Raw genomic sequence first — 25,122 nt, forward strand, 5'->3', positions numbered from 1 at the left:
TCATTGGTTGATTCTTTATTTTTATTTTTATTTTTTTGAGAGAGAGAGAGGAAGGGGGGGAGAGGGAGAGAGAGAGAGATAGTGAGAGACAGTGATTTGTTATTCCACTTACTTATGCATTCATTGGTTGGTTCTTGTCTATGTGCCTCAACTGAGGATTGAACCGCAACCTACACCCTGTAACCAACTGAGCCACTTGGCCAGGGCCTCATTGGTTGATTCTTCTGTGTGCCCTGACTTGGGATTGAACTCGCAACCTTGGCGTTTTGGGACTGAACTACCCAGCCAGGGCCTTGGTGTTGTATGTTCTGGGGGTGTAACAAATGTATAATGACATGCATCCATCATTACAGTATCATAAAATTAGTTTCAGTCCCCGGAACAGCCTCTGTGCTCTACCTGTTCATCCCTTCCACCCACTCTGACCCCTGCCCACCACTGATCCTTTCACCGGCTCCATAGCTCCGCCTTTTTGAGGCTGGCCTGTAGTCAGAGCCATAGAGTAGCCTTTTCAGGTGGCTCCATTCTCTTAGCAGTAAATATATACTTAAGGTTCCCCCATGTTCATGACTTAATAGTTCATTTCTTTTCAGTGCCGAATAATATTCCACCGTCTGGATGTACTACATACCACAAATGCCCTTTATGCATATATACTTACATATAAATCTAGAATTGAAATGAAATACATACATTTTAAAATCTGATAAAAATATGATAAGTTTGATAAAAATTGCCTCCTGCAAAGATTAAACCAATTATAGCCCCACCAAAACCATTTCATAGAGCCTTGTGAATATCGTATATTATAATTTTTTTTGTAAGTTAAAAATGGAAATCAGAGTGTGATTTTTATTTGCATTTTCTCATCACAGGCAAGGTTGAATATCTTTCATATACTTAAGAGACATTGCTAACTTTTCATGAAGGTGTAGCAGTCATGTCTAATTCCTGAGAGCTGTCTTCACTCATTGCTCCTCCTCTTACGAATGTAGTGTTTAAGTTGGTATGATTGCATTTCAGACATCCACATAACCTATTAAAAAGTATAGTTGCTTTATTATTATGTATCCATCTTAGCAATTCATATTAATTTTTGAGTTTTTAGGATAATTTTAAGAGCTCTTTTTGCTTGTTGAACTGTATTTCAAGGAAATGTGTGGCTGTATTTTACACATTTGGTATATTGTTACCTATGTAGAACTAGTTCTTCGAGAAGCCGCAAAAACATGGAATGGGTATTCGAGTTTATTTCATTCACCTCCTTAATTTTTGCAGGTGATGAAGTTGACAGGTAAGCCAGCGGGTAAAGGTAACGAGTGACCGTTCTGAGACTAGCATTGGTGTTTGTTGACTCCCAACTCCAGGCACTTTCTGTTCCGCTGCTGAGACTTGTTACAGAGGAGTATTGCCTCGGCTTTGCTTCTGTTGACTTTTGAAACGAGCCACCACTACTGTTGACATTATCTGTAATTTACTATACTACTTTTTAACCTTTACTTGCATTTTACCTTTAGACTCCCTGTGTTGGCATGACACTGATATTTTCAAATTCTGGTCTTACTCCTTTGAACTTGCCAGTTGTTTTTGTTAAACTTATGTTCCATTTACAGTGCCGTTTGGTTTCTTATCCAGTAGTAAGTCAGCGGAGGATGTTTTTTTCCTCTGTGTCCGTTGACTTTGCCCTTAGCCAACACTAACACCCATTTCGCGAAGGCTTTTGTCTTTATCCAAGTGTTCCACTCTGCCCCAGCAGCGCAGCGCGAGGTCATGGCGCCTGTCTTCTTTTTCTTCCCATGAAATTAATAACTCGCTCCAACAGTAGTTTGTTCTGGGACATTTCAGCCAGATGGCGGAAAGTTCTTGGGGTAATATGGCAGCCAAAGCAACACTTTGGCTTTTTAAAGTTGACTTTGTTTTGGTGATTGTGTAATGAAAATCTTCTGAAGATTATACAAGGACATTAAACAAGAAAGATCTGTGAGCTTACAACATTTTTCATCTTTTAAAAACCACCACGCTCAGCATGGTAGAATTTTTATTTCTTTCAAGTATTGGCCTCTCTGGCTCTTTTTCTTGATTATTTGGCACTTGATAGAGCCCAATTAATACATTTTAAATTTTGTTTTCATGGGAACCTAACATTGCTTTGAATTTTTTTTGAGCACTATAGAAAGTTACAGCAAGAAATGACATCAGACATGATTTAGCCTGATGTACTAACTTACAAGTAAGCAAACCGAGACCCAGAGATGGCTGTGTGCTGGAGACGACATAGTGAGCTCGTGGGGAGCTTAGGAGTGGGCCTGGGTTTTCTGCCTTCGGGTCCGTGACTTCTACCGCAGACCTCGGGGTGGCCCGGTTTTTTGTTTGCTCTTATTTCAATATGTCATCAGATTTTAATCAATACAATTTAATTTTATGACAGTCCTCTGTTTCTCGTTCTTGATTAATTTTCAAGTAGATGATACATTTATATTGTTCAAAAACCCAAACACATAAAAGCGTTCATAAAATATATGTGGTCAGAATGAGGTTAGGCATTATCCTCAGACCATCTCTCATGATAGTTATTTTCCAGGAAATTTCCCGGGAGACACAACCAGTTTGGAGCAAACTGGTGTGTCTTGCTCCTTTTCTTTATGTCATCCATGTTTAAAAATTCAGGTTGAACATAGATACACACGACAGTGTGGCGATGACCAGAGGGGCAGAGGGAGGTGGGGGAGGAGGCGGAAGAGGGCGAAGGGTGGTGAGTGGTGATGGAAGGAGACTTGACTCAGGGCGGTGAGCACACAGTGCGACACACAGATGATGTGTTGTAGAATTACACATCCGAGACCTATAGCATTTTATTAAGCAATGTCACCCCAATAAATCCAAGTAAAAATTTAAGTGAAAAAGATAAAAATAGTCACCTGTAATCTTATCTCTCAGGATTGCTGTTTTTTAAAAAATTTCATTGAATTTTTTCCCATTACCACTTACTCCCCTTTTGCCCCTCCCTGTTTGTTTGTTTGTTTGTTTGTTTTATGTTAGCATCTGCATGTGTGTTCCTGCATATGGTACATACTATCCGGCTATCTTTGCTCAGTTTTACATCATGACATACATATTTCAGTAAAGTGTTTCAAAAGCAGATGGGATAACTTGGTTTATTAGGCCAGCATAACCCTGATGCTAAAGCTTAATAATGACATTATATAAAAAGAAAGCAGAAAAATGTTGTTTTAAAAAATTAGCAAATTGCAGAGAGTGGGGAAGTTACAGAGAATAAGCAGCATAGAGGGTAGGTAGAAAATAGGGGGAGGGCAAGAATAGTATGGGAAATGTAGAAGCTAAAGAACTTATGACACATGGACATGAACTAAAGGGGGGGAAGGTGGGTGGCAGAGGGTGTGCAGGGTGGAGGGGAATGAAGGGGGGGAATGGGACAACTGTAATGGCATAATCAATAAAATATATTAAAAAAAATAAAAAAATTAGCAAATTGCATCTAACAATATATGTAAAGGATAACACATCATGACCAAGTGAGACTTGTCTCAGGAATGCAATGTTATTAACCCTTGAAAATCAATCAGTATTAATAGTCACATTGACAAAATAAATGAGAAAAGCCATATGATGTCTCACTAAATGTGAAAAAAGCATTTGAGCAAATCCAGTATTCATTCATAAAAAAAACCTCAGCAAAGTAGGAATAGAAGGAAGCATCTACTAGATGTAGATGCGATTTAAAGTTAAGGGCCTTTTGGTGGGGAGACCATCCTCTGTTTTTCTAGTGGGCCCAGTCTAATCAGAGTGCTGAAAGGCAGACGAGGAAACCAAAAGGTGGGTCAGAGGGATGCAGTATGGAGGGGTCATTCAGAGCCATCCTTGGCTTTGACGATGGAGGGAGGGACCTACGAGTCAAAGAATGAGGTAACCTCTAAAAGCTGGGAATTGCCCTCCGCTTATAGCCAGCAAGAAAATGGGGACTTGGGTTTTACAGCCAGGAGGAGCTGCATCTGCCAACAACCCAAACAGAGGGAAGTGGATTCTTCCCTAGAGCCTCTAGCATGGAAAGCAGCTTGCCTGATACCTGGATTTCAATCCCCTGAAGCCTGTGCCGCAGCTATAGAACTGTATGATAGCAGACTTACCGTATTTGCTGTGTACAGTGTGCACCCACGCCTTACACTGATTCCCATGTATAATGCACATCCTTATTTTTCCCTCAAAAATGTGGGCGTGAAAGTGTGCATTATACACGGCAAAATACAGTATGTTGTCTTAAACTATTAAGTTTGTGGAGATTTGCAACGAGTAATAGTATAAAGACTAATGAAAGCCCTGGCTGGCATAGCTCAGTGGATTGAGCGCGGGCTGGGAACCAAAGTGTCCCAGGTTCAATTCCCAGGCAGGGTACATGCCTGGGTTGCAGGCCATAACCCCCAGCAACCGCACATTGATGTTTCTCTCTCTCTCTCTCTCTCTCTCCCTCCCTCCCTTCCCTCTCTAAAAATAAATAAGCAAAAAATAAAATCTTAAAAAAAAAGACTAATGAAACATATCCAACTTCTCAAAGCAGATAATTTTAACGTATTAAAAAATTTAAATATAAAGTTGTAGATGGTTCATTCTATTTAATATTTGTCAAGTACTTAACTATAATATGTTAAGTTCTATTAGGTACTTACCCATAAGTAGCCGTTTTAATGTGTTTAATGCATGTATTTTTAATATGGTGTATGCTCAAGTACAAAACATGCTTATGTGTGCGTATATAGAGAGGACCTGCTTCCTCGATTTCTCACGGGGCTGTTGGTGGGATTCAGTTCCTCGAGGATTGCTGGCCTGAGGGCCTCTGCCCCTCACTGGCCGTTGCCTAGAGACCTTTGCCGGGTGGACATCCCCATATGTGAGCTCACAGCAAGGCAGCTAGCTTCCCCTGGTAAAGCGAATAGAAGAGTGAGGGCATGAACACACCCGACACAAGCCACCTTCTCTTTGTAAGCAGATCGCTCAGAATTGGCATCTTACCACTTGTTATCAGATTCTTTCTTTGTTAGAAGCGAGTTGCTGGATTCAGCCTACACTCAGGGGGAGGAAACTACACAAGGCCATGACTTATTAGGAAGCAGGGATTATTGGGGTCACTTAGAGGGTGTCGTCCACCATCCTCAGACATATTTCTGGGAATTTTTCTTTGGTGTATGTACATATACCGGGTCACTGGTTGTTCTCTAAAACGACTTCACTAAGTCGTATTCCCATCAGCACTACGCACGGGTTTATATATCATCATATGCTGGCCACCGCTGTACATTTCCCAGGGCGTAAAGGGATAGCATATTGTTTTAAACTGACTGTTGACATCTTTCACTCCTTCATTCTAGTGGAGTTCTTGCCTTTTTTTCTTGCTATTTGCAGGGATTGCTTATAATATTCTACATATTAGTTTCTTGTTCTTCCTTCCAGTCTGTCATCTTCCTGTTAACTTTGTCCAAAGTTTTATTTGTAGAGCAACAGTCTTTAATTTTGATGTAATTAAATGCCTTAGTTTTTGGCTTTATGGTGTGTGCTCTTCAGCTTTTATTTAAGAAGTCCTTGATTGTGCTTATGTTACAAACGTATCATTGTACATTTTCTTCTGTTAACTTTAGTTTTGCCATTCACATCCAAGTCTGTAATTCATCCGTAGTAGTGTGGTATTTGGTATGTTGTAAGATAGGGATGGATCATTATTTGTCTTTATGAAATGAGCCAGTTTTTCCTAGCACTGTCTTCTATATAATTTATTTTTTTCTCCACGGATTTGTGGATCTGTTTTATTGATTATGCTATTGTAGTTGTCCCATTTTTTCTCCCCTTTATTCCCCTCCACCCTGCAACCCCCTCCCACCAGCATTCCCCCACCTCAGTTCATGTCCATGTGTCGTACATATATAAGTTCTTTCGCTTATGCATTTCCTATGCTATTCTTAACCCCTCCCCCTGTCTATTTTGTGCCTACCCATTATGTTTCTCGTTCCCTGTACCTTTTGCCCCATTCTCCCTCCTCCCCCTCCCCGCTAATAACCCTCCATGTGATCTCCATTTCTGTGATTCTGTTCCTGTTCTAGTTGTTTGCTTAGTTTGTTTTTGTTTTTTGTTTTTTAGGTTCAGTTGTTGATAGTTGTGATTTGTTGTCATTTTACTGTTCATATTTTTGATCATCTTTTTCTTAGATAAATCCCTTTAACATTTCATATAAGAAAGGCTTGGTGATAGTGAACTCCTTTAACTTGACCTTGTCTGGGAAGCACTTTACTTAGTGTCGGGTAGATAAGGTAGTGCTAGGAAGATGTACTTAACTATTTGTTTATTCTTTCATAAAAATTAGAGTCAACCTGTGAAGTTCCTGGAAAAAAAAATCTAATGAGAATTTTGGTTGTGATTGCATTAACTTTAAGATTAATTTGCTTAGAATTTAGATCATCCATTTAGAATTTAGATCATTCCAGTTAGATTATTCTCTGTTGCTTTTATTAGATCAATTAAATGGCTTCTTATATTTTGTGTGTTTTGTATTGAAAAGATATTTCTGTCAGCAATAACTCCGTAAAATATGTGGTAGAATTTTAAGCTTGCCCAGTTCTAGAATCAAGTCATCTTTAATTTGTTTAATGAGCCTCATTTAAGTAGGTAGTATTTTTCTTTGGGCTTTCCATGAATATTTCAGTTCTGTAAAAATATTTTGATACTCTTTTGGAGTTACTACTCTTTTTGCTGTGTTGTTGAGATTCCCACTTTCCTGGCCTAACATGTTATTGGTTGCCATGATAATGATACTTAATTTTTTGCAATAACTGAAGGTTTCTTGATGCATTTATTCCTGTTTTTTGCTCCCTTCTCAGCCAAAATTTTGTTTCCTCTTTATTTAACCTAAGATTCGTTTCTAAAAGAGATAATGATCTTGGGAGGACAAAAAATAGCCCTTCCTAAAAGAAATATGCGTAATAAACAGGAATCATGTATTTACCGCTCACACTTTGCTGAACATGCAGACTTGGCCTTGAGACTGCGGACACTAGATTAGAGGTAGAAGAGGCAGAAGAGGTAGAAGAGGTATGATGCCACTGTTCTCATTGTGAAGTGACGGCCAGCCTGAACAGGCATTGTTTTCTTCCCCACACCGTGACTTCTCTCCAGTGTTTCGATCTGAGTGCTTGTTTCCGCATTACAGCTGAACAGGGGTGAATGTGAGGGCTTCAGAGCAGGTCTGAAGTATGGCCTGGCAGTCGTCGTCTCCACTGTGCTCTGACAGACCTGTCACTCAGTGGGAGACAGAATGGGAAAATAGAAAAGTAACGGGGTACCTGACCCAAGTACGAGAGCTAGTGACTGGGAAAGGGTTTCATGTTTGTTCTTAACCTAATTTTTATGTTAAACATACTAGTATTTTTTACAACCTAGGGACATGTTGAATCTTTAGGTTTGAGTTCTTAATGTGGAGTTTATTCACAAAAGAGCAGCATCTTCATCTTCCAGACGGACTGATCAGTGTTCTGTGTTGTTTCCCGTTTCCCCAGAGACATCACGTATGAAATATCCGTAGAAGCTGTGTCAACCATGGTTGCTTTCCTCTCCTGCCAGCTCTTCCACAAGGAGGTTCTGCGACAGAGCATCAGCCACAAGTATTTGATGCAAGGTCGATGGTATGTTTCTCTTTTAAATTTGTCTGGGTTTTTAACTAAACAGTCATGCGGATGTAAAGGACAGCACAGGGAATACAGTCGATGATATTGTAATAACTGTGTATGGTGCCCGGTGGGTACTGGGGATATTGGGGTAGGGGCGCTATAAATTATATGATTGACTAAGCACTGTGCTGTACACCTGAAACTAATATAAAATAAAAATGAATGGTAACTGTAATCGAAAAATTTAAAAGTAAATAACAAAAAAATAGATTTCTCTGGTTTTTAATGGTATAAATCTGTATGTTTGGTCTTGTACTCTTACCATAGTATGAGTCCTCTGATTGTTCTGTTAGCACTTCAGACCCAGCACACAGGGAACCAGATATTTTGTTCAAACTCCCCATCCTTCCTGGTTCCTTTTGTCCCCCAGCCTCATTACCTTCTACAGTGTTTTCTTCATAGAACTGAAAATTGGAAGTCACCTTTCTTCTTCTTCTCTATCATCCTCTGTGTCTGAGCTGTCATCCAGTTGTATTTGTTCGTGGAAATTAGTTTTGTATCTTCCCCTTCTCACTGGTCCCATTTGACCCCTGGTAACCTGTGCCCCACGACCACGTGTGCAGACTGCCTCAGCGGCCTCCGACTGGCTGTTCCTACTTTCATTTAGTCACCCAGCTTTTCCTGAGTGCTCACCCTGTACCAGGCATGTGAGGATGTGGGGCTGTACTCTGAGCAGAAGCTCACAGTCTTCTAGTGGGTGGGGAAGGGAATAGATGAATACTAAACACACACACACACACATACACACACACCCGCCTTCTGTTGACACAGTCTTCACAGAGTTTTGTAATGTAAAAGAATGACAGATAAAGTATTTTTCATTCAAATTCTCAGCGTTGGGAGCTTTGTCTTCCTCACATCCTTCTCACGACCTTGGGTATTTTCATGCCACCTGCACTGGTAATGGGGAAAGGGCTCGAGCTTTTGGCTCAAGAATCTATTGGGAAGTTTCGTGTAGATTGCAGAACCTGATGTATCACCAGCTTGTGGACACATAACCCTTTTCACCTATTTTCTCTCCCTTCTCCTTATCCCATGACTTAAAAGCAAAGAGTATTAATATTTAAAAAATCTGTACACAAATAGATATATTTTTTGCATACATGCATAAATTGAATACTTTCATACTTAAAAAGTATGGTCTTTTATATTATTGCTTTCTAATTCTTGCTTTTCCCTACTGATTCTATATTACCATCTCTCTTCAAGTGCCAGGTACACTGTTACTCACCGAATTTATGATTTTCACCTGTTACACAGATTACAACTAAGTTAAGTTCAAGAGCTGAAGTGATTTGGCCTATGACTTACGGCGTAGTAAGGGGGAAAGACAGAAGGAAGCCTGCAGCCTGACCTCAAACCCCACGGTCTTCATTGTCAGATGACAGGCTAGACTTCAAATTGTGCTAATCCTTTTGTTTTAACAGATTATGTAGATCGTATTTATTGTTATATACAATCAGGTGGCTCTCATGAGTGTGATTTTCTTCTTTTTTCTTTCTGCGTAGTCTTCCATACACCAGCAAACTTGTGAAAACCTTGTTGTATAACTTCATCAGGCAAGAAAAGCCGCCGCCCCCGGGAGCACACGTCTTCTCCCAGCAGTCGGACGGGGGAGGACTGCTGTATGGACTCGCATCAGGAGTGGCAAGTAAGCCGCATCGGGTTTGTTTCAGCTCTTCAGCGCACAGAGATCTGTGTGTAATTCACCATAAGTAACTCTGTTCCCTTGGCTACCACTCCTGACAGCCCTATATTGGATCTGTGCAGCTGTGTAAATGCGACATACTGGAAGTAATTTAAAATATTAATTTTTATATTCGGTGCAGAGATTCATGCATTGAAATACGTGCAAATAATAAGTAGGTTGAAGGTACTATTTTTCAAGAAAAGTGATTGTAAGTAAATATGCATATTAACATAAGTTCTGGCGGTACAATATAAAAACAAGTTCTTGGAAACTTTTTACTGCTTGTGTTTTATAAGGAGATAGTTCTGTTTTAGGGACATCATTGGTTAGGATTTTACATGACTAGTTGGGTATAGTTTTATTGTTATATTCAGTGTTTCATTGGTTAATGACTGATTTGTATATCTTGAAGAGTTTTGATATAAAACCAAAAGTGGCACAGATGTGCATTTTTCAGATTAGAAGCAAATTTTGTTAACTGAAGAAAGTCCTTTCCCAACATACAGTACAGCCTTACTTCTGCTCACAGTGATCTGACCTACAGAGCCCAGAAGTACACAAGAACCTCTGGTTCTGCCTTTGCGGGCGCGGAGTCCCGCATCGTGAGAGGTCACGTAAACTGAACTTGCAGTTTATTCTGAAGGAAAAACAGAAAGTAGACTGACACTTTGATAGTTGTAAGGTCTGCATGGGTGCCCTTAGTAAATGTTGTACCTCATTACATAGTGCAAAGTTCAGTTGTTTGAAGGGATGTTTTTTCAATCTTCACCCAAGGAAGGGCAGTGGGGAGGGGAAGGGAGAGGGAGAAACAGAAACATTGAAGTGCGAGGGAAACATTGATTGGTTGCCTCCTGTACGCACCCTGACCAGGGATTGAACCTGCAACCTAGGCATGTGCCCTGACTGGGAATTGAACCTGCAGCCGTTTTAGTGTACAGGATGATGTTCTAACAACTGAGCCATGTGGCCAGGGCTATTTGAAGGCATTTTAAGTGGAACTGAGAAGACTTCCAGTCAAGATGATGGCATAGGTAAATGCAGTACTCCAAACCTCCCAGAACCACAACAGAATTACAACTAAACTACGGAACGACCGTCATTCAGAACCACTTGAAATCTAGATGAATGGAAGTCCTACAACTAGGGATTTAAAGGAGAAGCCACATCGAGGCTGGTAGAAGGGGTGGAGACACGGAATGGGCCAGTCGCACACCCACGTGTACTGGATAAAAATTGGGAGGGAATCTCAGCTGTGGAGGACCCCCCGAGGAGCGAAGGGTCCCAGCCCCACAGCGGGTGTCCCAGCCCAGGGCTCTGGTGCTGTGAAAAGAAATCCTTACAACTCCTGGCTGTAAAAACCAGCAAGGACTGTAGCCGAGTGAGACAGAGGGCTTCTGGAGTCCCAGGCAGTTCCTCTTAAGGGCCGGTTGATGGACTTCCTGCCCTGCCTCTGAGCTCCAGCACTGAGGCAGCAGCTTGAAGGGGTCATACGGGAAAGAACTGAATTACCTGAGAGCAAGGGGGGCAACTTCATGTCAGACGAAACTGCTGGAAGAGGCCATTATTCCTTTTCTGAGACCCCCTGAAACGGAACTGCCCAGTAGGTGCCATATCCAAGTCTTCTGGCTTGCACTGTTCACCTACCCTGGTGATTCGCTGAGAGCCTGCCCCACCCGGCTCGCCAGCCCACTGAGCCATTACCTGTGGCTTTTCCATACAAACTGCCTGTAGAGACTTTTCTAAAATCCCTCCAAGGCTCACAGATTGCAAACAAGAAGCATCTGGTCTTGGTGTGCCTGTAACTCTTGCTAAGTGGCCCCAGGTCTGGCACTAGAGGCAGCCGGCCTTGATTTGCAGCTTAGCCTCTCCTGGGCACTTCCAAGCCCAGCACAAGTAGCAGCCATCTGCAGATTACTCTGTGGCTTGTTCCAGGTGGCCCCAGGCAGGCCACAGGCAGTGGCTGACCTTGCACCTGCCAGGAGGTCCAGAGCCAGTGCACTCAGTGAACAGCTTTGGCCCTTGCTGGATTGCAGTACTGACACCTCCATGAGTGACACACTCAAGGTGCAGGCTTGGTGAGCACCAAGGCCCCACTGAAGCCAGTCCTAATCCATAGAGTTGGCTCCTACACAGCAGCTCCTCCACTGTAGTCACAGCTGGTTCTCACAGCCGATTGGCCTGGTAGTCCCTCCGGTGACGCCAATAGCAGTCAAAGGTCAACTACAGCAGGACAGTGCACATAGCCTGCACAAAGACACCCCTGGAGCACCCAGCTTGGGTACCTGGGGGCTGTGCCACTGGGCCCTACAAGACACCTACTGCATTAGGCCACTCTACTAAGTCTGGGAGATGTAGTAGCTCTAACACATAAAAACAAACTTAGGTAAGCAGCCAAAATGCAGAGACAAAGAAACAGGTCCCAAATGAAAGAACAGGAGAAATCTTCATAAAAAGAACTAAATGAAGTGAAGGCAAGCAAACTACCAGGTACAGAGTTCAAAACAATGGTTTTAAGGAATGCTTCAGGAACTTAGAACTTCAGCAGCATGAAGAAGGACATAGAAATCATAACAAAGAACTAGCGAGAAATGAAGGATACACAAACTGAAAAAAGACTAGTTTATGGGGAATCGATAGTAGAGTAGATGAAAGCTGAGAATCAGACCATCAATTTGGAATATAAGAAGCAGAAAAACACCCAACCAGAAAAGGAAAAAAGAAAAAGGAGTCCGAAAAATTGAAGATAGAGTAAAGAGCCTCTGGGACAACTTAAAGTGTACCAACATTCGCATCATGGGGGTGCCAGAAGGAGAAGAGAGAGAGAGCAAGAAATTGAAAACCTATTTGAAAAAATAATGACAGAAAACTTCCCTAACCTGGTGATGGAAATAGGCATACAAGTTTAGGAAGCACAGAGAGTCCCAAACAAGATGAACCCAAAGAGGCCCACTCTAAGACACATCACATCATAAGGAAAATGCCAAAGGTTAAAGGCAAAGATAGAATCTTAAAAGCAGCAATAGAAAGGCAGTTAGTTACCAACAAGTGAGCTCCCATAAGACTGTCAGCTGATTTCTCAACAGAAACTTTGCAGGCCAGATGGGAGTGGCAAGAGAGATTCAAAGTAATGAAAAGCAAGGACCTACAACCAAAATTACTCTACTCAGCAAAGCTGTCATTTAAAATCAAAGGACAGATAAAGAGCTTCACAAACAAGAAAAATCTAAAGGAGTTCATCACCACCAAACCAGTATTATGTGAAATGTTAAAGGATCTTATTTAAGAAGAAGAAAAAATATGAAAATTATGAACTATAAAATGACAGTAAATACATGTCTATCAACAGTTGAGTCTAAAAAACAGAATAAACTAACAAGCAGAACAGAAACAGACTCAGATACAGAGAACATTTTGATAGTTGCCAGATAGCAGTGGGGGTTGGGAGGACAGGTGTAAAAGATGAAGGGATTAAGAAGTACGCATTCGTTGTTACAGAGTAGTCATGGGGATGTAAAGTACAGCATAGGGAATAGAGTCATTAATGTTCTGATAACTGTGTGGTGGGAGATGGGTACAAGGATTATTGGGATGATCACTGAGTAAGTTGTATAATGTCTAATCACTGGGGTATATGCCTGAAACTAATACAGTATTATATTTAAACTATCATTGAAAAAAATGATTCAGTGGAAAAATAGTAAAAATAACAATCGAGCTTTGAAAAAATAAATGGAGCTGAAGTCCACAGCCGAATTATGGCTGTAGCATCCTCTCCACACTCAGGGAGGAACGTCAGTTTGATCTGGAAATGTAGTACTGTGCAGAAACTTAGGTAATGAATCATGGGAATGATCTTTGGATTAAAAGACCTCTCTGTTGACTTTAGGAATTGACCTGTGAACCAGGCTTTCTAGATTTGCCTTCCTTTGATTTCTTTTAATTATGAGTTGAATTACATTTGTGATCACTCATGGCTTTGTCTTTGGTGCTGAGCAGGCTGCCTGGAATGTATGTGCAGGGCTCTGTTCTCTGACTTTCTCCTGCCCATTGTTTCGCACGAGGGGGCTGTGCTCAGCTTGCTCGTTCCTGGCCGTGCAGGCGGCACAGGAATGGCTTCCTCAATCCATTAGTGTTTGCTTCTTTTGATAACTAAACTGATACCGGTATTTAAAAGTTGAGTATTTTGCATAGTCCAATATGGGAGATTTTGGAGAAGAGATAGTGTAAGGTCAGTAACTGCTTCCACAAAACAACGACAGTTTCTTTAAGTAAACATAGATTGAGAGTGGTTTTAGTTTTCCTTGAAGGTATGTGTCATCAGAATGCAGTCCGGGATGGCATGGTGTGTCATCAGTCCCCGGTGCCAGAAAACGTGACTTCTGAATTCTAGATCCGCGCTCACCCAGTTAGCAGTGTGTCAGAAGTCCCTCACTTGTCCTGCCTCCCAGCTTCCTTCTCTTTTGAGTGACTAGGTTGGATAGATGGTCTCTGAGGTTATTTTCATAGAACTTTCATTGATTCTGTGGTCTTCTCCCCCACCATTTTAAAGTTTGATGTACAGTTAAGGGCATTGAAAAACTTAGGAGTTTTAGTGTGTTATAGTCAAAGCACATTCTATGTAGCTTTTCCTCTAAATCTTCACAAAACTATTTATGCAAATATGAATCATGATGGAGTAATTATTCATTACTTCCCAGTATGCGACTCAGAGGATTGTGAAAACAGTGAAAGGACATTCTCCTAAAAAGCAAAGCTGTGTATCATGGGCAAGCAAAATGTAAAGCTGATGGATCACATTATGTAATTTTGAAGTAAGCCACATTCTAGGAAAGTCAGTCCAACTGATCAGGGAAATTTGACTTTAGTTGTGTAGTCACTTTTGATGATCTTTTGGTTGGTAGTTAAGGAATGTTCTTGCTTTAATATTGGCTTGAGAAAATGTGATTTGGACACTCCTCACTGAGAAGAAACCACGTTGCAAAGCTGTATGGGAATTATTATCTCTTTTGGATCATATTCATTTTCATTGAGATTGAAGTTTTCCTGGATATAGAAAGCGTTTCCTTTCATAGCTCTCTGTGTATTGTATGTTTTACTGCAATTATTTCCTTTGAAACAGCATGTCTGTTTTGGAAAACTTGATGGTTTTGGATAGTGCGGGGTAGTTGGCATCGGCAGGGGAAGAGGAGAGTCTGCCGCTCGGGCTGGGCCCAGATGAGTAGGAGCCACGTGGCTGGGCCCTCCCAGGACGCAGGCAAGGCCTTGCCAGTTAGTTCTCATTTTTTCCAGGTTTCTTTCTAGTTATTATTTGTTTCCTAGATTCCAGCAAAAACTCTCTTACATCTTGCATACCTGACACTTTCTCATGCCTTCACTTGGATTATCTCTTTAACCTAGAATCCCGCTGCCTTCTGTCTGTCGCTCTGATTTTCTGCCCACCTGGCCGCTGAGGTTCATCCCACGTACCACCTTCTTCATGAAGACTTCCCTCTCTCCCCGCAGCAAGAGGCAGTCTTTCCTGCGGCCCTTACTCTGCTGTGTTATGATTAGTATGTAGAAGCTGCATCTCCCTTTATTGGCTCTACGTACAATCCAGTAAGAGCAAACATATTTATAACATTTCTGAGTTTACTGAGCAATTTTTCATGCATCTCACTTAATTCTCATAGCAACCTTGTGAAATCGATGGTTTCACTTTTTAATGTGATATAGAGATGTTTGTAGCTATTAAATTACTTGTCTAAAATCATGCAGAAAAGAGGTGATCTTGGTTTGTACTTGAGCTCAGTTTCTTTGACTCCTGAGGGCGTAAGAGGCTGCTGCTTGACTTCTTGGAGGTAGTTCACTGTAGTACCCAGCAGAGCACCGCACATCTACGGACTCTCAGTAAATACGTGTTGTATGTGATTAAATACTGAGCGCTAAGTACTGAAAGGTAATATTGAATTGTCTGCACTCAAGGTAGATGTGAACAGCCTTTATCATTTATCGAACGCCTTCTATTTGCCAGAGACTTTAGTAGCTGCTTTATACACATGATTTTATTTGCTCTTTATTTTTCTTTTCTAACATTTTATTATGGAATATTCCAAGATGTACAAAAGTAGAGAAAATGGTAGAATGAACCCCTGTCTACCCGCAACCCATCTTCAAATATTATCAACATTTTACTAACTATTTCCCATTTATCTTCCTCTTCCTCTTTTTTTAAAAAAATTTATTTGGAAATAAAGTTCATACATATAGAAAATTTCTGAAAATAAAAATATTACCAAAAAATCTATACAGCTTTATCCAGATTGATTTGTTAACATTTTATTTCACTTGTTATGTATTTGTATTCTCTCCTTCTCTTTTAAATCACTCTGCATGCACGTGCACACACACAAAATTATTTAAAAGCCATTTAAGGGTAAGTTACGTACATCATGGCCCTTTACTCCCAAATTCTTGACTATGCGCTCCCTAAAAGGGACTGTCACACAGCCATATCACACTGACCGCCCTCAGTACATGTAACAGTCAGCTACCCCTGAAAACAAGTAAGGTGGGCGTTTGTTTCCAACATTAAAGAAATAGAGATTTCCCTCTATATTTTAAAAATCTCTCTTAGTAAGGATATAATATCATTTGTGTTGTTCCTAAATTGAATTTTTACAGTTAGGTTTTCTTGTATCGATGCTTATCCATTGATCTGTCTTAGACCGAGAGCGCCACGATGCCGCACACGTCTTTCTGTTCGCTGCCGGCCCCGCAGAGCACCCTGAGTGCCCGGGTGATATTTGGTCACAGTGTCATAAATAAGGGAAGAATTATTAATTCCTTTTAATTACTTCTGGTAAGTTTTTTTTTTTTTTTGCAGTTAAGGAGAGTATTGAAAATTAACTTGTATAGATTTTTTTAAAGGCATTTTTACATGTGTCAAGTGTGATTTATTTCACTGGAAGTGGTTAGAATGAATTATACATTTATATATTACTTTGAATGGTAATATCTATAAAACATGCCAACAAGCCTCTATTCATAACTTTTCAGTACAAGAAAAATAATGGTATTCTTCCCCTCTATAGTTTTGTAGTTTAGAAATTCCTCTAATATGCTGACAAATGGAAAAGTATTCGATTGTCATACTGTATTACTGTTTAGAAAAGAATGCTACCGTTTTAAGTAATGTGGTTTTTTGAATGAATCATAGAATTCCAGGGTTAGGGGAGAGGATGATGGAGGTCATACAGTGGCTCCCAAACATTAGCCGTACCTCCTGGCACTCTTTTAAAAAACACGTGTACTCGTACTTACACCTCTGGATTTCCAGGTCGTTAGACATGAGGTGGGCCCGGGTCACACACGTTTCCGGTAAGCGTTCTAGCGGATTGCCGGGCAGCCAGTCCGTTTTGGCACCGTGGGTGTGGCGCAGGTCCCTTTCCCGTGCTTGACCTGCTCTGCCCGGGGCCCTCCAGGCAGGCAGTTGAGCCAGGGCTGCTAACTGCTGAGGAATACACTGATTTGAGGCAGCTCCGATGGGTTGAGCCGACCCCTTTCTGTGGATTACCTTAGTTTCTCTTCTTACTGCCTTCTGTGTTGATCACTGCTGTTGGCGGTGAGGCCCAGTTTTATCAGGGTTGCTCTTCAAGTCCGATCCTGAGCACAGCACTCCAGCGTGAAATGCTGCAGATCGGACCGCAGACTTCCCCGATTCTGGACACTGTACTTCTTCGTGAGTCTGGATGCCCATTAACTCCTTTGGCAGATAGCACTGAGTTACTACTGAGTTTATTGCTACACTTATCATCTAAGTCTTTTCCATGGTTTTTCCACCTGTCTGTCCCCTTCAGGTTTTATGTATACAGGGACCGGCCTTTCAGGGTCTCAGCCATTACAGTTTTGTTAGGTGTGGGTGGGCCGCAGTGCCAGCCAGGGAATGAGATTTGCTGTCCTTTTCAGCTCTAGACCATCATTTAAAAAATGTTTGGGGGCGTCTGCTTTGTTCAGGGTTAGTCCTTGACACCATACTGTGAGAGGTTTGACGTGTTCTAATTTCTGTGTGGAAAGCAGGGTGTCGCTCTGGGGGGTATATGTAAAACAACAGTGAAAATTAACATACCTGGGAGTTCTGTGACCCTTCTGTGTAGAATAGATTTAATTCCCGGAATCCCAGTGAGGATTTGCTGTGGAGACAGTAGCCTGGTTTCCCTAGACAGCGCACTTTAGAGTTAATGAGGATTTCTAAAGTCCCCCTGACTTAGGACTTAACCACAGGATCGTCATGAAACTGGGACTAGTAGCTCCCCACCCCCGCACCCCGTGGCAGGAGACGTGGGCGAGCCTCTCGGGAGTGCGTACCAGGCTCTCCCCCTGCATCCCCCTCCAGTCTGTGGACCACCCCACAGGGACCCGCCAGCTGTCTTTTCTCTTCTCTCGTTCCTGGAAGTCCCTGTGGTCAAGGATGAATTTCCAGGGGACGGTGCAGAGAGTCAGGTGATTTGGGCGGAGTCCCAGCTCAGTGCCATCTCAGACGTGTTCTTCAACTTGGAATCTCATCATCTGACTTGACAGAGCTGATTAAACATAGGACTTTTCATACCACGTTTTTGTGAAGAATAGGTGAGATACTGTGTACAAAATTTCTTCTAAAAACTATACAACATCTATCCTCATGTAAATAACTTTTATTACCTGCAGTTCTTGTTAATTAAAACAAAAATAATTGAAAACAAAATGAATTAGATGAAGTTAGTGATCAGAAAATATCTGACAAATTTATTCCAGACAATTAAAAATTTGAGACTGTTTTATCTTTTGATTTGCTCAGTCTTTAAAATTTACATAAAAACTGTTTTGAAACATTGCCCGCATTGAATATACCGGCCACGGTTCTGCTGTTCCTCCAACTGGCTTTTCACGTCCTGTGGTGCAGTGGCAGTCAGGAGGGAAAATTTGACTGTTCAGTAGATATTGCCCACAAGAGAGTTATCCTCGCTTCCCTGTGCTGACTTGTCTTGACAACAATCACCAAGGCACTATTTCTTTGTCACTAATTTATCTGATTTTCTTTTGCATTTGGTAGTTTGTTTATAAAATTAGCCCAACATTTTAATAAAGACTTGATGTTGACCCAACCTGGATTGTAATACATTTTTCAAGTAGTACTGGTAGTCTTAGTTAGGGTCGGCAAGGCAAAGGAAATTTAATGCTTACTCGGGTCTGTAAGCACATCACCCTACCTTGTCAGAGATGTTCCATAGCACAGATGCCCGCAGACCCTTTCCTGTACGATCTGTGATGTGCGGGAGCTGGGCGTGGGGTGGTAGCAGAGAGCTCAGACCGCTCTGACGGCATACCGGAGACTGGGGGGCTTGAACGGTGGGCATTCATTTCTCGTGGTCCTGGAGTCGGAGAGGCTGTGGTCGGGTGCCGACGGGCTGGCGTCGCGGTGCGGGCTCTCCTCCGGGCTTGCAGATGGTCGCAGTGTGCACTCACGTGGCAAAGAAAGGAAGCTCCGGTGTCTGTTCCTCCTACAAGGGCACACATTTTATCATGGGGGCTCCACCCTGGCGTCCTCCTCTAAACTCGGTCGCCTCCCGAAGGCCCCACCTCCTGTTACGACCACACTGGGTGCTAGGGCTTCAGTCTTCATTTTTGTGGTGGGCGGGGTGGGGGAGGGACACAAATATTCACTTCATAATATGTGTCACCTAGGTCATGCTGGAACTCCTCTCGCTGAAATTCTCAGTTCGGGAGGCTTCTGGTCTCCTCTGTAGGCTGATAGCTAAGGCATCTTTCAGCTCCGGTCCCTCTTTATTTTAAACCACAGGCCTGCCTGGTGGCCGTGGTGAGGGCTGTGGCCAAAGTAGACCACTAGACCACTCACAGCCCATTACCAAATCAGTAATACGTTAAAAAAATCATTTCAGAATATATAAGGGACCTCTCAAAAACAATTCTGTGATTGAAACAGATTTTTTTTTTCTCCTGATTTTGGAGGCTACTGCTTGTATTACCCTTTGGAGGGGTTGGCTCCAGATCTTGATAATTTGGTATTAGGGAGAGGTGTAAGTATCAGACTCTGGCTGTTAGTAATAGACAGACCGAGAATTGAATCCCAGTCCTGCCACTTACTGACTAGGTGTTCTTGGGCTGCTTAACCTCTTAGGGACTCTGATTCCTTATGATAAGATGAAGGTAATTCCTTCCTTTGCAGGGATTCTCGGGCGATCAAATGGGCAAAAGTATGGGAAAGAGCCTGGCACCTAGTAGGTACACAACAGAAAGTCACCATTGTAACAGCTAATACATAGTAATACTTAAAAGGTAACTTTTGTTTAAAAGCAGAAAAAAAGCTAGTGACCATATAATGATTTACAAGTTTACTCAGAATTTTAATGTAAATAAATTATGAAAATATCTGTTATTTGGTATATACATTTATAACAGAAATTTCAGATAGTCGTTAAAAATTATGTTGAAGATATATATTGTAAGAAGGATCGATAAGTTAAAACATTTATTCAGTGTTTGTTTTGATTCTATTTTTATTTCTTTGGCCTTGTTTTTTAGTGTATTTTCAAACTTTTAAAGTATCTCTAATGCCTAAAATAAGGTGAAGCAAGGAGGAGTTGACCTTGACATTTCTTGTGTTTTTTGTTGTAAGACAAAATTGTAATGTGATTAATAATTGGGTTTTCAGTGTTTTAAGCAACCAAGCCTAATTAAGCGTGTTCTGCCAAACTGCGCTTTCCATCACAAGTGCTGAGGTTTTATACAATAACTTCTGATATATGGCTTTTCCATTTGAATGAGCCATCAAAAATGTTTTTTTCCCCTTTGCTTGCAGTGGTGGGTGTCCCAGCCAAAGTATAAGGCCAAAGTAGTGATTATTTGTGTAGGCAAATGCTGTAACAGAGAATTTAGCAAAGTAGAATTTGAAGATCAAAACTCATGTTTCTCCCAACTGCTATTATTGAGAAAGTGATTGAGTTCATTATGATAGGTATAGTATACAGTAGTTGTAATTTATTTTACATGATTATTTTTTTCTCTTCAGTTTTGGCTTTTGCTGGGCTGACTCATTGAGAGAAAGAAAAACGATAGTAAGAGAAAAAGTACGTGGCACCCAGAAATAGGCATAGTTCTGAAAACTTTTCTAATTAAAGCATTTTAAATTTTCAAAAAAAAGCGCTTTGTAAACAATAATTACCTTCTTGTTCATTTTTATTTGGAATGATTTGGTAGATTTTTACATACCAGGTAAAAGAATGACCCTTTTTCCTTCTTTATTTTTAGGAGTGAACTCATTTTTTTTACTAATAAAATATGGTTTATTTCAGTTTGCTATCTTCTTATAGTGGTTTCTTGCAGGGCCATACTGAGCATTTAGATTAGTATCTACAACACAAAATGACTGACTGTATTTTGTTGTAGAATAGTAATACAAGTTATTTTACTTTTAACTGCTCTTTGAAAAAACATAGTATGTGAGATTTTAGACTTTTCGAAGGAGTTGATTAAATGACATTCATTGGAAGTAATGTAGTGTCAAAATATGGTATTTACGTATCTTTCATTCTAACTGTTTTTTGACACCCCTCCACAACCAGTCTCCGGAGACGGCTTTGGAAGTCAGCGTGCCGTCCGTGTGCTCGCGTGGTCTCCTCGCCAGATTCGAAGGGAGATCGAAGCCTCTTGTAGGCCACGAATAGTTAGGGAACAAAGTCACTCGTGATCCCCAGGAACCATGTAGAATAGAGCAAACCATTTCAGCTGAAATCTTAGGACTCATTTTCTAAGGCATGCTCTCAGAGTTCATTTGGCACCAATTGTTTAATTTGTTTTTGAGACTTCTGTAACATAATTTATTATGAAATTTTTAAATTTAAAGCTATTTTAAAAATAAAAATAGTAAAATTATTAAATTCACATTTTAAAATATATATTTCATTGATTATACTATTACAGTTGTCCTAGTATTTCCCCCTTTCTCCCCCTTTACCCGGTACCCTCATTCCCTCCAGCAGTCCCCTCCCCCTTAGTTCATGTCCGTGGGTCATGCATATAAGTCCTTTGGCTACTCCACTTCTACTGTTCTTAACTTCCCCATGTCTTTTTTGTACCTACCATTTCTTATTTAACCCCTGCATCTTTTCCCTCATTCTTCCCCTTCCCAGCTGATAATCCTCCAGATGGTCTCCCTATCTATGATTCTGTTTCTCTTCTGCTTGTTTGCTTAGTTTTTTAGATTAAATTGTTGATAGTTTTGAATTTATTGCCATTTTAATGTTCACAGTTTTGATCTTCTTTTTCTTAAATAAGTCCCTTTGACATTTCATATAATAAGGGCTTGGTGATGATGACCTCCTTTAGCTTTACCTTGTCCGGGAAGCACTTTATCTGCCCTTCAATTCTAAATGATAGCTTTGCTGGATGGAGTAATCAAGGTATGTAGGTCCTTTCCTTGCTTTTCATCACTTTGAATACCTCTTGCCAGTCCCTTCTTGCCTGCAAAGTTTCTTGCCTCCAAGTCAGCTAATTTTTCTCTCATCTTTTTTCCTCTCTCATTTGTGTCAATTTCTTTAGTTTTACAAACACTTTAGATATTTTATGTGCATCATGTTCCTTTCTGCTTACAATACTCCCACCCCCTTCTCAGGATTATGAAAGAGGATAAACACTGATCCAGCAGCAACCTCCGTAGCATCCTTAACCGTGACGTCATCAAATTGAAAGCCTTGCTAGCTGTAAGCACCACTTTACTGCCTAAGGGAATCACAATGCCACACATAAACTGGATGACTCTTAGAATACCAGGTTGTGTCAAAGAAGCAAGTTACAAGAAAACACGTTTTCAGTGTAGAAGTTAAAAGCCAGGCAGAACTAAACAGCGTTGTGTAGAGTTCAGCCCGAAGAGGACCTGGTTACCATAAACATTCATAGTAATGTTGGATAAGGAGTACAGTACCTCTCCTCCTCAGTTTACCAGGGGCGACAGCAGCGCGTAGGAGAGGCATGTTTTTATTCTTCAGATGTCTTTGCAGTTTTATATGAATTTATTTATTCCTGCTCACTATTTTATATTGCCCCTCCTGCCTTATACTGTAATCGTAGTATCATTTCAACATATTAATCACTTGAAATACCTATCCCAAACACTTCCCACTCATAAACTCAGTATAGTGGTGGATCTCTGTTTCTTTTAAATGTTTTGGTGCCATTTATGGTCTCGGTGTTGCACGCCACCATGGCGGCTCTCCTTACAGTGGCGATGGCTGCATGCTGAACCGTTTTCATTGTCCCTCTGGTATCGGAGAAGTCCAGGTCCGTGCCCTTCAGTTGGGGCTGGTTCCGTTCCTCCCCCACACCCTTGGGGTCAGCGCACTCTGGTGCTTTATTCTTCAGGGAGACAGACTTTCGTGGACTGGTGTTTCATGACCTTTTTTCCTCCGTTGTCGTCATCCCCCGGAGCTTTTTAGGCCGTTTTTTTCTAATTGCCACTGGCACTCCCAAAGGAACATTTAAAATCACAAATATCCATCTGTTTGTGTGTCTATATCTGTGCTTTATACATAAAAAGAGTTCATGTTTTTTAATCATTTCCGAGTCAAGTTTTCAAGTTTCGCCCCCGTGAGGTGATACTGCCACCTTCGAGGATGCGCAGTGTAAGCAGAAACCTTTCATGTAGGTAGATCTGGCTGCCCCCAGCTGTGTTTTTGAGCTGCTGGGGTGCAGTTTCTGTTCTTTCACATTTTTTCTGTCCAGCTGGGCCGCAGCTCTCAGAGATATGTAGATGGTATGCAGTTTGATTCTGTAATTCCCTCCTGCCCTTGCCTGGCTCGCTGTCACAATACTGACAGATCCTAGTGACAGTATGGATTTTTAAAATCTTCACCCAAGGATATGCTTACTGATTTTAGAGAAAGAGAAACATTCATGTGAGAGAGAAACATCAATTGATTGCCTGCCATATGCTCCTTGACTGGGGATTATACCCACAACCGAGGTACGTGCCCTGACTGGGGACCAAACCTGCAACTTCTGGTGCACAGGATGATGCTCCAACCAACTGAGCCGCCCAGCCAGGGCAGTATAGTTTTTTTTAAAGAATTCTCTCTCGTTCCTGTAACATTAGTTGTATTTTTCATGCTATTAATATTTCTCTATAAGTACAATCTTAATGGTATATTGTGTGGACCCATCATTGCACAAAAACCCTTAGAGGTTATAAACATTAAAAAATGAGATTAGCTCACATTCTACCATTATAACAAATCAACTTTCCCTTTTTTCTCTCATTCTGTCTTAGTCCTTGTCCCTATGTATATGTGTGTGTATCTATAGCAAATTAAACATTCAAGTAAGAGATTTGCAATGTGCAAATAATATCAAGTATTAGCTTGTCTTTAGGATATGTTTCAAAAACATAATAGTATATTACTGTATGCTTGAAGAGTTTGAGTCCTAATAAAGAAAAGTGCAATTTAAATCTGAGCTGTTACTTTTATTAATTTCAGTTCCCAAATGGGTCAAATCAGGAGAGCAGGCAAGTTCTTGGTGTGAAACAGCTAAGGTTACGTACTTCCTCCACTTGGCTGTGTGATTGACAGCACACGTCTGAGGCATCTTGTGCTCGCATGTAAGAGAGGACGTTATGGTGAGACTACCAGTGCTTCTGCCAGCGCTTGTGTTGGTCATCAAGCTCAGTGGTTCACCTGGGCACAGTTCTTTTTCCTGAACTGAGTTAAAGGGCCCAAAAGACAGGGTCTGTAAGGCAAACTGGCTGCTCCATCATTTCAAGTAGAAGGGCATATTTTGGGGACATTGGGAAGTATTTATTCAAATGTGGTGTATAGTGACTGCCAGTTTGTCTTTTTCCCCGTCCTAGCTGACTTCGTGGATGCTAGGAATAGATGACATTTCTCAGTCTCCTTTGCAGCCATGCATGGTCCATATTTTGGCCAAGGGCACTTAAGCAGAAGCGGGATGGGCAGACTTACAGGTAGAGTTCTTACAAGGAATGCAGTACTCATCTCGGTCCTGCTGACTTGAGTGAAAAGGTGGTGGCTGGAGCTGGTGCAGCCGTGTTGTACCATGAGGGTACTTAGCCGTGGAGATGGTATGCAGTGGAGTGACCGGAGAAAAGGCGCCTTGCTCATGAGCATCAGGAGCAGCATGCAAGCTCTGCTGCCCCTGCTTTTGGACTTTTGTTGAAGCCATTATTACTCAGGTCTGTTACTCGCAACTCACCCCGATCTTGACTCACACTTGAGTGATGATAATAATGAGGGATGAGGACAGGGCAGTAGTATAGTACACTCACGTTCTAGGGTGCACTGTTTGCAGGAGGTGACATCAGCACCGCTGAGCAACCAGAGAACAGTGGGCCGAGGTAGAACCTCACAGGCGTCCCTCTCCATGTAGCAGTTTTTGTCCTCAGTCCCCCAGCGTCTTCGTTATCCTCTTCACAGAGTCAGACTCTGAAGTTCAGAGTTACAGAGACAACAAAAGGTGAACTACATAATCCTTTTTATTGTTGTTGCACAGATCTTGAATTCTGCTAATGACAGAAATTCACCCATTGTTGAGAAAGCCATTAGAGGCACTAACAGTGGTTTCTAAGCCTAACTAATATCTGAGGCATGGGTGTGCAGAACCTTAAGGATCTAGGAGTTTGTCAGAAGCCACTCGGCACATACTTTACCTTATGAACTAAGA

General features: G+C 41.4%; 1 protein-coding gene across 2 annotated transcripts in view; it reads left to right on the plus strand.

The window, feature by feature from the left end:
* Window positions 1-25,122, plus strand: part of DYM (dymeclin) — a 268,561-nt gene that overhangs the window by 66,892 nt on the left and 176,547 nt on the right. For both annotated transcript variants that reach the window (XM_028524939.2, XM_028524938.2), the window contains exons 7-8: window positions 7,557-7,682; window positions 9,236-9,378. In XM_028524939.2, coding sequence (XP_028380740.1) covers window positions 7,557-7,682; window positions 9,236-9,378 — 269 coding nt within the window. The remainder of the gene's footprint in view (window positions 1-7,556; window positions 7,683-9,235; window positions 9,379-25,122) is intronic.

The sequence above is a fragment of the Phyllostomus discolor genome, chromosome 9 (assembly GCF_004126475.2).
Source record: "Phyllostomus discolor isolate MPI-MPIP mPhyDis1 chromosome 9, mPhyDis1.pri.v3, whole genome shotgun sequence".
NCBI lineage: Eukaryota > Metazoa > Chordata > Mammalia > Chiroptera > Phyllostomidae > Phyllostomus > Phyllostomus discolor.